At 39.6% G+C, this 15,366-nt stretch overlaps 1 protein-coding gene across 1 annotated transcript; it reads right to left on the bottom strand.

Moving 5' to 3' along the window:
* Window positions 1–4,023: 4,023 nt before the first annotated feature.
* LOC145600485 (uncharacterized) lies at window positions 4,024–4,815 on the bottom strand. Its single transcript, XM_081656374.1, has 2 exons — window positions 4,687–4,815; window positions 4,024–4,575 (listed from the first exon to the last, which is right to left on the bottom strand). The coding sequence occupies exons 1-2, from the start codon at window positions 4,813–4,815 to the stop codon at window positions 4,024–4,026; spliced, it is 681 nt and encodes a 226-aa protein (XP_081512500.1).
* Window positions 4,816–15,366: the final 10,551 nt, after the last annotated feature.

Here is a 15,366-nt window from a genome sequence, read left to right as displayed (position 1 = left end):
TTTTCTCATTTTTAAATTAAATATCTGAAGATAGTGTCGAAGAGAACTTCCCTAACCTTTGTACTGCTAGGCGTCGTTTAATTAGGCAATCCCTAGGCAAAGAAACCGGTAGTAATCAGGGTAATTCATCTTCCCTTTCTGATAATATTGATTATCCATTTGAGACGTTATCTTCTGAAGAAGAAAAACGCGCTTTTATGCTACATAGGACTATTGCCCACCGCGAACGTGCCTATTATCCCACTAATCCTGATATCCCTGCCGATACTGAAATTCGTGACGTTGAGCCTGTTAGTGTTCGTTATCACTTACGCAGCTTTGCTGGGAAACGCTATTTTAATCAATACGGCACTAACGTTGGCAATATAGGTATAAACACCATGCCAAGGGTAAAGAGTACCAGTTATCAGCCTCGAGCTGCTGCCCGTGAGGCTGCTGAGGCCGCCAAAGCATCTAAGGCAGCCGAAGCCGCTAAGGCAGCTGAGTCCAGCAAAAGACCTGGGCAAGGTCAAGTTGTGAGTTCTTTTGAAGAAGAACAAGAAGCTGATATCCCTATAAACCCCCAGGAAGGTCCGTCATCTCCCGTTCATGATTCAGCCGTCAATTCGGTCTTAGGAGATGACTAGACCCAAGAAGGTAGTATCAACAATGAGAGCAGGGAAGACATTGTTGACATGACGGCAGAGGTTATCCAGGAAGAGAACCTGGACGAGGGCTATAACTCTGAAACAGACGGAGCTGAATTCCGACAACCTATTACTCTTGCCAGAGATGGAAAAGTGGCTAAGGCAAACATAAACGACGATTTTAGGAAAATGGCAATTGAAAAAGATTACTATCGTCGTGCTAAGAAATTTTTCAACTTACCTGACGGGATTGAGCTGTCAATTCCCCCTTCTGGAGCCTCGGTATTAGATTGCCCGGCAGGTTCTGTGGCCGTTTATATGAAGCATTTAGACTTCGGCCTCCGCTTTCCTTTACATCCCTTTGTTGCAAAAATCCTGAAGGCCTGGAACGTCTGTTTAGTTCAGGTGACTCCTCCCACTATTCGGGTCGTTATTGTCACCATCTGGATTATGCTGTATCGAAACTATCCCCTAACCCTTAACGTTTTTAGACGACTGATTACTCTGAAGAGAGATGGTCAGTCAGATGGGTGGTGGTCTTTGTATACCCAACCCCACAAATATACCGTCCACCCTAAGCTAACAAGTTGCAAGGGTTGGCAAGTCAGGTTCTTTTTCATGTCGGTTCCTGAGGACTTTCCTTTGAGAAGAACCTTTTTCCAGCCTCATCCTCGTTTTGATTCAATTCCCGAGAGAGATCTCGGTAAACACGAAGAGAGAGCCGTCAATCATTTTGACGTCTCAGAATTTGATGAAGGTGACGGCAAGGTCTGCATAATTCCTAAGGTGTGGGTGCCGAATGTGAGTTACATTCTGGGCAACGCGCCGTTATCTCGTGTCGGTCTCTGTTGGACTGACCATTATGGTACTGTTTATTTTATCGACCTTTTTCTTTTGTTGTTTTTTTTTTACAAAATTGTTTGCTCCTGGCTGATTGAATTTTCATTTTTTGCTCTCAGGTATTGATAAGTTGGACAACAGGCAACTCGGCTTATCTTCTGACGGAAAAAAGGGTTCTTAAACGTTGCCCTAAAGCTTCAAGCCCCTACAATACCCTTTCTACCGTTTGCGGCCGCGCTCCAGCTATCAGTGCCAAAAGAAGAGCTGAGATCATGGCTGATGACAATGCAAAAAAGAGAAAGACGACATCTCTGGCCAATCGGCGAGGTGGAGCCGTTGTGATCTCCAGCCCCAGACAACCTGAAGGGCGTGGTGGGAAGAAGAAGGACCAGTCGGAGTCCGAGAAGACTCCGCCCACCACCAAAACTAAGAGCCCTGAGGCCATTGTAAAGAAGGTTATTCAGGGGATTGAGATCGAAGATCTCACTACTGCCGAGTCCCCTCGTCAGCTTCAGCCAACCGTCACAATTGCCCCCACTACGGTTGGCTCTGATTCAAGCATTCCGGCCCTGACTTACCGGTCCAATCAATGGATTGAACGAGTCTCTGGAAGGTTTCCAGTCGAAGTTCTCAAGGGCTTCGCTGTCCCTGCTGGTCATTCCGGAGACCGTTGGCAACCCAACATGGATGTCGGCCGGAATGAATCTATGATCACCGATGACCCAATGCAAGGTGGGAATCTCGGTTATCGGCTTTTGAGCAATCTTACTTTGCTGATGGACAGACCTGCTGGTCCAATCGGCCCCCTTGCTGCTACACACATGCACAACATGATGAAGGTACTCTAACTTTTCCTTTACACATTTTTATGTTTTGTATACAACTTTGCTATAGACTTATTCTGTTTATCTTATTCTTAACTTTACATATATATATATATTTTTTATTTTTATTTTTTTTTAGGCCGTCATGTCTGGTACAGAGCTCGTTGAGATGTACCGGTACTATTAGGAGAAGCATCATCAAGCCTCCTCCAGCCAAAGTGCCATGCAGGAAATCATCAATAACGCTGAAAGAGCCTTAGATGATTTGAAGAAAATAAAAGAAACAGACGACAAGGAGATGTCGGAACTGAAGGTTAAGGCTGAGAAGGTTGCTGGTCTAGAATTGGAAGTGCAGAGTCTGAAGACTCAGATTGTTGAAAAAGATAAGGCCATTGAGCCCCTTCCTTCAGTTGAAAAGGATCTCGGCGACGCCAGAGCTAAAATAAAAAACCTTGAGTAGAAGGTTAGACAAATGGAAGCTGATAAGCCTGGTATTCGTCAGAGAGCCGTGGGCCGTTATTTAGCTTCGAATGAGTTCTGCTCCAAGCTCCAAGATCGTTTTGATGGAGGTTGGACTGCTGCTCAGAGATGTGTTGCCCATGCTGCCGGTTGGAAGAAGAAAGATTGGGTCAAAGTTGAAAAAGCTTTCAACGAGGAAGCTTACAAGATCCCTTCCGGTTTCGAGGCACAGCAATTCTCTGAAGAGGACTTGTACAATTTGGTGCCCAGTGCTGATGACGGCCCTAAAGATCCCAGCATTTTGAACTCTCCAGTGCCTGAGAACGCACAAGCTTGAAGGGGCGGCCAGTCATCACCAACATCTTCTTGTGGGTCTTGTATTATTGGGCCTTATCAGATGTAACTCTCTTTTTATTGCCTTTTGTATGTCTTAACATTTATTTTGACAATGCTGTTTTATCGGCATATACCCCTTTTTTGTGGTGATTCCTGTCGATTGTCATGTAAACTTGACTCATTTTCGTTTTCGTTGTTTATCAACTGCTTGCAAATTTAAACACCTCTTATCGTAACTAAGTTGTCTTTGCTTATCACTTGCTAATTTTCCTATTTAAACTAAACAATGTTATCGTAACTACATTGCCTTGCAATTCACAATATGCAAAAGACAGTCTGCAAAAAACAGAGATATGCAAAAGACAGTTTGCAAAAAACAAAGATTTACCTGATGATTTATCTCATATTGCCAAAAACAAAGATTTACCTGATGATTTATCTGATATCCGCAACTTTCAACAACTATCAAATTATGAAGATATCATATCATAACAACCTTTCATTTAAAAACTATCAATGCACGATATCTATCTCATTCTTTACTCCCCCAGTGTACATAGTTCGTATTAGAACTATGTACACTAGGCAGTAATCATTCGTTGCTGGTCCAGATTATAACATTGATCACCTACTTCTTTGTTGTTTTAGCCAGTTAGGTACCCTCTCAGCGATCACTTTCTGAGCTACGCCTCATATTGGCGTATACTCGAATTGATTTGGCCGGTATTATATTTTGAACCAGCAACCTCGCGAGTTAACGTATACAACTGATCAGGTTGTATATCTATCAACTTCACGGAAGCGGTTTTGAGCTGTCCGTCCCATTTAACGGTGTTCTGTTAAATGGAGGATGCCTATTCCAATACACGTTGTCTGAATACTTCTTCATTCATCACTGATACCCTTTTTCGATATCAGCTTCACATGAAAATTGTACATTATACATAGTATTTCTTCAGCACAGCCGAGTTCCATACATTCTTTAGGGGTGTCCTATCTAAAGTTTCCAGATAAAACGATCCCTGGATGACGACATCTCTAATCCGATAAGGTCCTTCCCAACTTGCCGTCAGCTTTCCATCTTCACTTCCCTTACCGGTTGCCGCAGTTCTTCGCAGTACTAAATCCCCCACACTTAACGGCCGATGAGACACTCTTCTGTTGTAGGCCCTTGACATTCTTTCCTTATATGCTGCTGACTTAACTGCTGCCTTCTCTCTAATTTCTGGCAGAAAGTCTAACTGTTGTTGTAGGAGTAAATCATTTTGGTCTTCACAGTAATGCTGAACTCTAAATGTCGGCAACCCAACCTCTGCCGGTATAACTACTTCTGTACCAAATACCAAAGTGAAAGGTGATTCACCTGTGGCTTCTCTGATTGTCGTCCTGTTTGCCCACAATATCTTCGGTATCAAATTTGCCCACAACCCCTTTGCATCTTCGATCTTCTTTTTGATTGTCGTTATAATTTGCTTATTTGCTGCTTCTGCCTGGCCGTTAGACTGTGGATGACATACTGCTGCATAAGCAAATTTCACCTTGTACATCATTAAGAGATCTTTGACTGGCTTACAATCAAATTGGGTTCCGTGATAAAAAACCATCGCCATCGGCAGCCCAAATCTTGTGAAGATACTCTTCCATATAAACTTCTTCACTTCTGACGCCGTTATCTTTGCAACTGGTTCTGCTTCAATCCACTTTGTGAAATAATCTATCCCCACTATCATCTGATTCCCCAAGAACTCGGACTTGAGATCCTGATACTCCTATCGGCAAGCTGAGAACCTACACAATGAGAAGAAGTTAGCTAACCCCGGGGTGGTCCGGGGATAACCACTCCGATGACAAAGTCATAAAGTGTTTAAGAGAAGAAGATAAGTATGAGAGAGAAAGTAAAGAGAGAGAAAGAGAGAGAGTAATTAATGTCCTCATAAATGAGGTCTTACCTACTATTTATAATGATCCACCCTGACAGGTGGCTCTCATCCATGCAAAGCCTCCTGCGCCAAGTGTCGAGCTTCTGTTGCCACGTGCCGAATTCCGACAAGCCGATATGTCTGCTTTCTGGTTCATATCGATGCCTTTTCACAATTACTCAGGGTTTGGTCACGTGCTTTTACAAGATATCGGTCCTACCTAGATATCATCCCATACAATTAAAATTGTTTCTGTCTGGATCTGATTCCCCAAGAACTCGGTCTTGAGATCCTGATACTCCTATCGGCAAGCTGAGAACCTACACAATGAGAAGAAGTTAGCTAACCCCGGGGTGGTCCGGGGATAACCACTCTGATGACAAAGTCAGAAAGTGTTTAAGAGAAGAAGATAAGTATGAGAGAGAAAGTAAAGAGAGAGAAAGAGAGAGAGTAATTAATGTCCTCATAAATGAGGTCTTACCTACTATTTATAATGATCCACCTTGAAAGGTGGCTCTCATCCATGCAAAGCCTCCTGCGCCAAGTGTCGAGCTTCTGTTGCCACGTGCCGAATTCCGACAAGCCGATATGTCTGCTTTCTGGTTCATATCGACGCCTTTTCACAATTACTCAGGGTTTGGTCACGTGCTTTTACAAGATATCGGTCCTACCTGAATATCATCCCATACAATTAGCCCCCCAAGTGAGGACGCATGATCACACATAATCGTTCTCAGTTAATGTAGCCGACAAACTTAACCTAACTAAACAAACTTTGGGTTCCACTTCTCATTCTTCGAATTTTACCTCATTTTGGAAGTTTCATGTGATAACGTTTCTTGTACTCTGTCAAACACTGTGCATAAACAAAACTTTGTTGCTATCCCTGCCGTTGCTGCAGCTCGTTATACCCGTTTGGCTTATACTCAAACACTGCATCGGATGAAGTTCAAAGACTATGTCAATTTGCCTGCCACTCAGATCTCACAGTGAATGAAGTTTGAGGACACCTCAGAGACTTACATCTTTTGCTGAGAAGATTTGCTTCTATGTTCTTTTAAGCTTTATATTCTTTTGGTGAGAAGATTTATTTTTATTTATTATTATTATTTTTTATTTTTTGTAATTTTCAGGACAACTTTTGTATAGTGTTATAATCCCAGAGTGTATTCATTTGCATTATCTTTGGTGTTATCTCTCAAAAATTTATACTTTTTTATACTTCCTTGACACATTACTCTATTGACTCCTTTTTTCCCCCCAAGTGACCTTGTGTGCCGATAGCAGACAAGGTCCCCTTATTACAAAATATATGGGAGCGAAAAACTCCGTTTTCCCCCCCAAGTGACCTTGTATGCCGATAGCAGACAAGGTCTACTTATTACAAAATATATGGGAGCGAAAAACTCCATTCCCCCCCCCCCAAGTGACCTTGTATGCCGATAGCAGACAAGGTCTACTTATTACAAAATATATGGGAGCGAAAAACTCCGTTTCCCCCCCCCCCAAGTGACCTTGTATGCCGATAGCAGACAAGGTCTACTTATTACAAAATATATGGGAGCGAAATACTCCGTTTCTTCCCCCAAGTGACCTTGTATGCCGATAGCAGACAAGGTCTACTTATTACAATATATATGGGAGCGAAAAACTCCGTTTTCCCCCCCAAGTGACCTTGTATGCCGATAGTAGACAAGGTCTACTTATTACAAAATATATGGGAGCGAAAAACTCCGTTTTCCCCCCCAAGTGACCTTGTATGCCGATAGAAGACAAGGTCTACTAATTACAATATGGAAGCGTAACCGTTTTTTTTTTTTTAAGCGGGAAAATTAGTACACGTGTCGCAAATCCTACCGCTGCTTTTTGAAATTGATTGTCGATTCAGGGCCGTTGGATCTCTGAACCGCCTTTCACTTCAACTTCCCTTTCAGTTCCTTCTTTTAGATCAAAATTCCGCCATTTTTCATTTTATTTCTCATTTTTCCAAAGTTTTCTCTCAGTGCCAATTGTGCTTCAATCAAAGGTTTACTCTTCTTACTTTTCTCGATTTCGGTCTGCGCTTCTTAGTATATTCGGCGTGCTTTTCTTCTTCATAACTTCTCGCTTTTTAAGTACATCGTATCAGCGACTTTCGTCGAAGGTATTGTCGCTCCTTAACCCCTGATTTTGCATGTATGTTGTATTTTCTCATTTTTAAATTAAATATCTGAAGATAGTGTTGAAGAGAACTTCCCTAACCTTAGTACTGCTAGGCGTCGTTTAATTAGGCAATCCCTAGGCAAAGAAACCGGTAGTAATCAGGGTAATTCATCTTCCCTTTCTGATAATATTGATTATCCATTTGAGACGTTATCTTCTGAAGAAGAAAAACGCGCTTTTATGCTACATAGGACTATTGCCCACCGCGAACGTGCCTATTATCCCACTAATCCTGATATCCCTGCCGATACTGAAATTCGTGACGTTGAGCCTGTTAGTGTTCGTTATCACTTACGCAGCTTTGCTAGGAAACGCTATTTTAATCAATACGGCACTAACGTTGGCAATATAGGTATAAACACCATGCCAAGGGTAAAGAGTATCAGTTATCAGCCTCGAGCTGCTGCCCGTGAGGCTGCTGAGGCCGCCAAAGCAGCTAAGGCAGCCGAAGCCGCTAAGGCAGCTGAGTCCAGCAAAAGACCTGGGCAAGGTCAAGTTATGAGTTCTTCTGAAGAAGAACAAGAAGCTGATATCCCTGTAAACCCCCAGGAAGGTCCGTCATCTCCCGTTCATGATTCAGCCGTCAATTCGATCTTAGGAGATGACGAGACCCAAGAAGGTAGTATCAACAATGAGAGCAGGGAAGACATTGTTGACATGACAGCAGAGGTAAAATTCCAAAATGAGAAGTATGAAACTTCCAAAATGAGGTAAAATTTGAAGAATGAGAAGTGGAACCAAAAGTTTGTTTATTTAGGTTAAGTTTGTCGGCTACATTAACTGAGAACGATGATGTGTGATCATGCGTCCTCACTTGGGGGGCTAATTGTATGGGATGATATCTAGGTAGGACCGATATCTTGTAAAAGCACGTGACCAAACCCTGAGTAATTGTGAAAAGGCATCGATATGAACCAGAAAGCAGACATATCGGCTTGTCGGAATTCGGCACGTGGCAACAGAAGCTCGACACTTGGCGCAGGAGGCTTTGCATGGATGAGAGCCACCAGTCAAGGTGGATCATTATAAATAGTAGGTAAGACCTCATTTATGAGGACATTAATTACTCTCTCTCTTTCTCTCTCTTTACTTTCTCTCTCATACTTATCTTCTTCTCTTAAACACTTTCTGACTTTGTCATCGGAGTGGTTATCCCCGGACCACCCCGGGGTTAGCTAACTTCTTCTCATTGTGTAGGTTCTCAGCTTGCCGATAGGAGTATCAGGATCTCAAGTCCGAGTTCTTGGGGAATCAGATCCAGACAGAAACACGTATCAAACTATTAACGAATTATATTATTTGAATTCCATGAAACTTAAGATGTGATGACCAGTAAACTTCCTTATATATCCATAAAACTACTTATATACCCAGAAATAAGATTACCTTGTAGAGGAACTAGAGATCAGATGAGTAATTGAATAAGATGCGGAAAACTTTTGTATACACCCGGTTTTCAGTAATTTATTGTACATCGGGTACACTTTTGTCAGATTTAGTGTCACTTTTGTCAAATTTAGTGTCACTTTCATCAAATTTATCAATGAAGCATAAATAATTCTTTTATATGTCAGGGTAACTTTTGTGCGTTTTAGTGTAACTTTGGCACATTTTATTATCACTTTATAACAGATGTTCAGTAATTTACTAAACATCCGTTTTATTTAAAAGTTAATCATGCTATACAAAGTTTGATGCAAATATGTCAATTATGAAAAACAAACCAAGTTTTAAATTATTATTGGATTTTTTTCTAGTAGAACTCATTTCTTACCTTTTTGTATTGATAAATGCCTATTCCTATCCTTAAGACCCTAACCTATAAAAGCACCAAGACGGCAAGACCCAAGTAAGGATTGCCTCAAGTAAAGCTTTGCTTATCTACAGTACGTGTTTGGACTTTTTTGCCCTAAAAAAAAATCTAAATACACTGCTTTTGTTTATTGTCTGCTGGGTAGACCTGACAATCCTAACCTAGACCCGATAATCCAACCCATGACCCGAAATCGACCCGAAAACAACCAGACTCGACTCGAAGTGGAATTGACCCAAAACTTGAAATGCCCCGACCCGAAACAACTTGACCTAAAGTTGACCAGATACCTGAATTGACCCTACCCGAAGTTGACCTGATATCGGAAGTGACCCGACCTTAATTTAACTTGAACAAATTGACCTAAATAGACACGAAACCCGAAGTGACCTGTACTAAAATTACCTTATATCTAAAATGACCAAAATTAATTTAAGCTAAAGACTTGACCCGAGCAAACCGAAATAAAAAACAATTGCAATCAAACTGACTTAATTTATTTATTTTATTAATTTGTAATTAATGTGTAACAGTGTAATAAAGTAATTTACAAATTTTGAGTATTACTTTTCTCTACTTCTTCAGTCTTTTCTCTATTGAGTTATACGAAGTAAGTTATTAAAAATCGTATAAAGATTGAAAATTAACCACTATTCTACAGGTTTTGTCCATAAGATTAAGAAAAAAAATTAATAAAGCTTGAAATAAAAGTCACAATTCTCACAAAGTCTGGAAAAAAAATACTTTGTAATACAATAATAATTAGCACATAACATGATGTTCAATACCAAATGAAATTACAAGGTCTGATAGGCAAAGATAGCAACCGACCCGAGTATGACCCGACCCGAAGTTAACCCAAAAATTGACCCAACCCGAACTGACCCGACCCAAAATTGACCCGATACCTGAGCCGACCCAATATCTGTTGAACCGAAATCAACCCAAAACCCAAAATGACCCGACCTGTTCCAAACTTGACCCGATATTGACCAAACTTGTCCAACAGTCCAAGAGGTATTGTTGCTTGAAAAAGCAAGCGAGCATCTTGAAAAAGATATCGCTGCCCAAGTAGCTATGGAGAAATAAAGGGAACTACAGGGCTGGTTTTATTTCAGATTTATATTATGCATTATTCCAATTATTGTTACTTACATGGAAGCAATGTATCATTAATTCAAGAAGTTCAACATTGTACTCTTTTTGTGATCGTAAGATCAACTTTTGGTAACATTTTATATGATGGCAGTTGTTTTTCCTCTCCTTCAGAAATGAGCTTAAGCCTTAGAACGTTGTGTGATCAGATGACATTACACATTGTAGAATTGTATAAACTTACGGGTTGATCTTTCATTAATCGGGGCAAAACATATATATACAATGCTAATTCCTAGTGTTACCTTAATTAGGTTATTAGAAATTAGGAAACAATATAAAAGATAATATCAAATATTCCCCAAAATATAAGTGTTACTCATAATTCCAGAGGGAGCACATACTCCAATCTCTGTCAAACTAGACTTTGAGGTTACTAATAATGCCGCAGAATGTGAAGCGTGCATTATTGGATTAGAAGCAGCAGCTAGCATAGGTGTGAAAAAATTAGAGGTGTATGGAGATTCCAGTTTGATTATAAATCATATACCAAAAAAAAAATGGAAAATAAAGAACTCCACAATGATATTATACCAAGCACACCTAGAGCAACTCATCGAGCATTTTGAATATATTGACTTCAAATATCTCCCAAGGGATGATAATCAATTTACCGATGCGCTAGCAAAATTAGCCTCAATGATCAACAATCCAGATCACTTGAATATGATGCCATTATGCGTTGATAGAAGAGAACTACCATCATATTGCAACGCAATAGAGGAAATAAATGACATTGAAGGCAAAATCCTTGGTATGATCATATCCACCAATATATTACTCATGGCACATATCCCGAAAATACTTCATCGAAAGACAAACGAGCCTTACGAACACTTGCGGCTCAATACGGTCTATTAAATGGCCAATTATGCAAAAAAGGACCTAATGGTTAAAGTTTTTCGTGTATAGACCAACCCGAAACCACACGCCTTATGGAGAATACTCATAAAGGTGTTTGTGGACCTCACATGAATGGTAAAATTCTTGCAAAAATAATTTCTCGACAAGGGTACTATTGGTCCACTATGGAACATGATTGCATACAATATGTCAAAAAATGTCCAGAGTGCCAAATTTTTGCTAATTTACAGCACCTTCCACCATCCGAACTATATAATTTCACTTCCCCTTGGCCCTTTTCAACTTGGGAAATTGACATAATTGGAAAAGTCTCTCCAACAGTAGTAGGAGGGCACGAGTACGTATTAGTAGCTATCGATTACTTTACCAAGTAAATCGAGGCTGATTCTTACGTGAATATCACTTCTAAACATGTCGCAAAGTTTCTCGAACGAAACATATTTTGTAGATATGGAGTTCCACATGAATTAATAAGTGATCAGGGATCTCAATTCAAAGCTGAAGTCGAGACCCTCTTAATTCGTTATAAAGTAAAACATCATCACTCATCCCCATACAGACCTCAAATGAATGGAGCTGTAGAATCGACAAATAAAAATATAACAGTCATCATTAAGAAAATAGCAGAAAATCATAAAGACTGGCCGAATAAGCTACACTTCACACTATGGGGTTATCGAACGTCTATACAAACATCAATAGGAGTAACTCCATACTCCCTAGTTTTCGGAATGGACGTAGTTCAACCAGTCGAACTGGAAATACCATCCTTACGCATCGTACTCGAAAGTAAGCCGTCGGAAGCTGAATGGGTAAGAGCGAGGTATGAAGAGCTTTTATTGCTCGATGAACGACGATTAAGAGCTTTGCATCATGTACAAGTCTACCAAAGGCTCATTGCGCGTCATTTCAATGAAAGGGTGAAACCTAGAAACATAAAAGAGGCTGACTTTGTACTAAAAGAGGTTAGGGGTCCACCTACCGATCCAAGAGGGAAATTCAAACCTAATTGGATCGGTCCCTACCACGTAATTGAAATTCTATCAGGAGGAGCCGTCAGCTTAATGGACATTGGAGGAGATAAAATTCGCCAATTAATAAACATTGATCGACTTAAAAAATATTACATATGAAATCCGGATTACTCGTTCATTCATACAACCAACTTTAATTAGCATTCAACTGAAGGATTCTAAGTGTTATGCATTTTACCGAATAAAACGATAAAATACATAACACTTGGGGGGGGGGGGGTTAATTTAATAATAAGCCATTTAAGTGTTCAGATTTTTTCTCAAACTTCACGAAAAAAATCTTCACACTTGGGAGGGTAATAGCACAAAAATAAGAAAATTTTTTCGAGACATTTCTAGTACAGGTGTCGCGCGCAACTGGAATAGTTGCGCGCGGATGTCACACGCAACTCATTCAGTTGCGCGTGACAGGCAGGCACCACCTGATCGTAAACTGCGAATCCGGACTTTTTTTGTTTGAACGAAGCTGCAACTTCTACTTACGATAAAAGGAGGGCGTTTTGTGAACGTAAACATATACTCGGACAATGTAAAAATTAAACTTTGATTTAATTCTTTTTAAACAAAGTTTGATTAATTTTTTCATTTAATTTCTACCTAAGGAGTTAAAGAAAAAATAAAAAAAACACATAATAAAAGAATTAGAACTACACAATGACCTGATTTCGTGATACGAATACGTAGGCAATCTATATGATTCGGTTATATCAAAAATATCAAAATATAAAGCTCATTTTTTATTTCATTCAAATTCAAAAGAAAAGAAACATTGTTGAACTAGATCATAAATAAATAAATAAATAAATAAATAAAAAACATAGTAGTGATTACACTTTATTAAAAAAAAAAAAAAAAAACCAATAACGAAATTGTATAACACTCTAAGGTTTTACTATGTCCTCAATTTTCACGGATGATGGAGGAGTAGTTTCCATCGCAGTATTTTCAGAAACCTTAGAGCTCTCTCCTACATTCTTCTTCTTGACCCATACATTGCTCTTCAATTTAGGAATAGGAGCCTTTTCAACCTTTTTCCCTTTTTCCGAAGCTTTTGTTAGAGTCCTCTTTCGGGTTTGTTGCTAAGGTTTCTTGATTATCACACCTTTTTGTGCGGGTTTGGAGGGAGCTTTCCTTTTGGATTCCTTCGAACGCGCCTTAGGAGATGAGAAGTCCAATTTTCTTCTCACTCCTTTGTTTTGGCCACTAGGAGGGGTAGTGGTGGCTGAATGCATTAAAGCCTTAGGTGGATTGCGAGCCATAGCAGTTTGATATTGAGAACGAGCCTTGTTTAACTCACCCTTATTCGCCGCATTTATCCAAGCCTTATAAAAGGAAGATAATACAATCCTCGCAGTAGGATTTTGTACTACCCACCTTGGAAGACTTGACCAATACTCTATCCAACGAAAAATTCGCTCGGGTTTAAAAGTCACATCTTTGGGGGCATCACAGTCTTGTGGGGGAATAATCTGTTTCATCCCGTATTGTCTCATTACCCTGCAAGGAAAAATGTAAGTAGCACTAGATAGGCCTAAAAGCCTAATGTAAGGGCAATTTTGACTACTCCCAACCATACTATTTATGTTCCACCAAGGAATCACAAAACGTATGTTAGGAACCCCGTGATAGAAAAACGACATCCATTCCTCTTCATTCTTGTGCTTGTAAAGGATTCGACGTCCAGGGAATGTCCGTACTCCATTAGCCTCAATATTTTGTGGCTGATCAACTATTCACAAACGCTCCATGAGCCAAATCTGAAAAAATAAGAAAAAAAAACTTATGTGTAATAGGAGTGGACTTCCCGTAAAACCATTTTCGTTAGGGTCTCCTCTAAGGCGATTCAAGCATAAAATGGTTTCCGCCAAAGCCAAAGGAGCGGGTGAATGACATCCCTCTATTTGCTCTACTACGGACACTATGGAATAATCTCCATATTCTTTGCCTGTCCTAAGTAAACAATTGACAACATGACAATAGCATAGAGCACAAATAAAACGTTGTTTAGTCATGTTGTCACGAGGGGCGACAAAATGTTCAATAAATTGAATTAAATTCACGCCTTCTTCAGTTCCAATATTAGTCATATCATTGTCAGACCAGCCAAAAAATCTTTGGAATATAGGTTTGAGATTTGACAATGGGAGCGAATAAGTCACAGGGAGAGTATTTGTAGGGAAGCCTAGCAAGGCCTCAAACTCACCAGGAAGGGGAATAATTTCGTCCCCTTTAAATAAAAAGAGATGGTGGTTGGAATCCCAATGGTTAACTGCGGCATGAAAGAAGTCAAAATTAATCACTAATTGCATATAGTTCAATAGAGGATCTAGGTAATAAATATTGAAAGCTAGTTTGTCCTCGTTTGAAAGGGAGGTGACCCAGTGCTTCAAACGTTGTTCCAGGTTTTCACCATTGTTCAAATAATAAAAAAAAAGAGAGAGAGTAAGAATTTAGAGAAATTATTCTTTTTAGTTCTTATGATATTACTAAGCGAATGAATGCGAGATGATCAAAAGCTTACACGAAACCATGCTTAAATAGACCCAAGAGGGGCAAATTTTCGGCAATTTTTGCCCGAAGGAAAGCTCATAAACAAGTGGCGCGCGCAACTCATGAAGTTGCGCGCGACATCCGCGCGCAACTAAATCACATGCGCGCGACAGCCGCTCGCAACTTTTCCAGTTGCGCGCGTCTTCTCTGTCGCGACATGTGATTTAGACTTATTTCCGTATTTTGGTTTACATAATGACGGAATCTTGACGAAACCTTAAGACTAATCATACGCTTTCCTTTTGCTAACTCTTGTGTCCCTTTTCTTTCCTTTTTATTTTCTTTTTCTTACTTTTTTTTTTTCCTTTTTCCTCTATTTTTTTTCCTTTTCTCCTTTTTATTCCTTTTTCCTATTTTCTTTTGTTTTTGTTATTATTTTTTCGAGGAGGGTAAGTCGGGAACCCTTTCCCTCCCTCGGAAAAATTTTGCTTTTTTTTATGCGTACACATGGAAACAAAAAAAATAATAATAATATAAATGACATATACAAAAAAAAATAAAAATAAAAGAGTGTCATATGTACAACAAAAACAAAATAATATGTACATTTTTTTCCTATAAAAAAAATATAATAATATAACAAAATGTGTATAAAAGGACTCAGGGTGCTTTGCGACTGCTAGACGGTTGCTGTACATCCTACAAAATTCCAAACCGAAGATTAATACATGAAATGTAATAACTTCGTCGAAAAAGAAAAGAAATAAAACTTACCGCAACCATTTGACGATCACGGCATGACAA

Source organism: Chenopodium album, chromosome 21 (assembly GCF_948465745.1).
Source record: "Chenopodium album chromosome 21, dcCheAlbu1.1, whole genome shotgun sequence".
Lineage (NCBI taxonomy): Eukaryota > Viridiplantae > Streptophyta > Magnoliopsida > Caryophyllales > Amaranthaceae > Chenopodium > Chenopodium album.
Note: the sequence above shows the minus strand (reverse complement) of the source record. Positions and strands in the feature narration are given on the sequence as shown.

What these genes read in the sequence shown, in the direction of transcription:
- LOC145600485 (XM_081656374.1), bottom strand. Translation starts at nt 4,815, where the DNA reads ATGATAGTGGGGATAGATTATTTCACAAAGTGGATTGAAGCAGAACCA. An exon ending in TTGGGCTGCCGATGGCGATG is followed by an intron (nt 4,576 to 4,686) that starts GTTTTTTATCAC and finishes TCTAACGGCCAG; the next exon opens with GCAGAAGCAGCAAATAAGCA.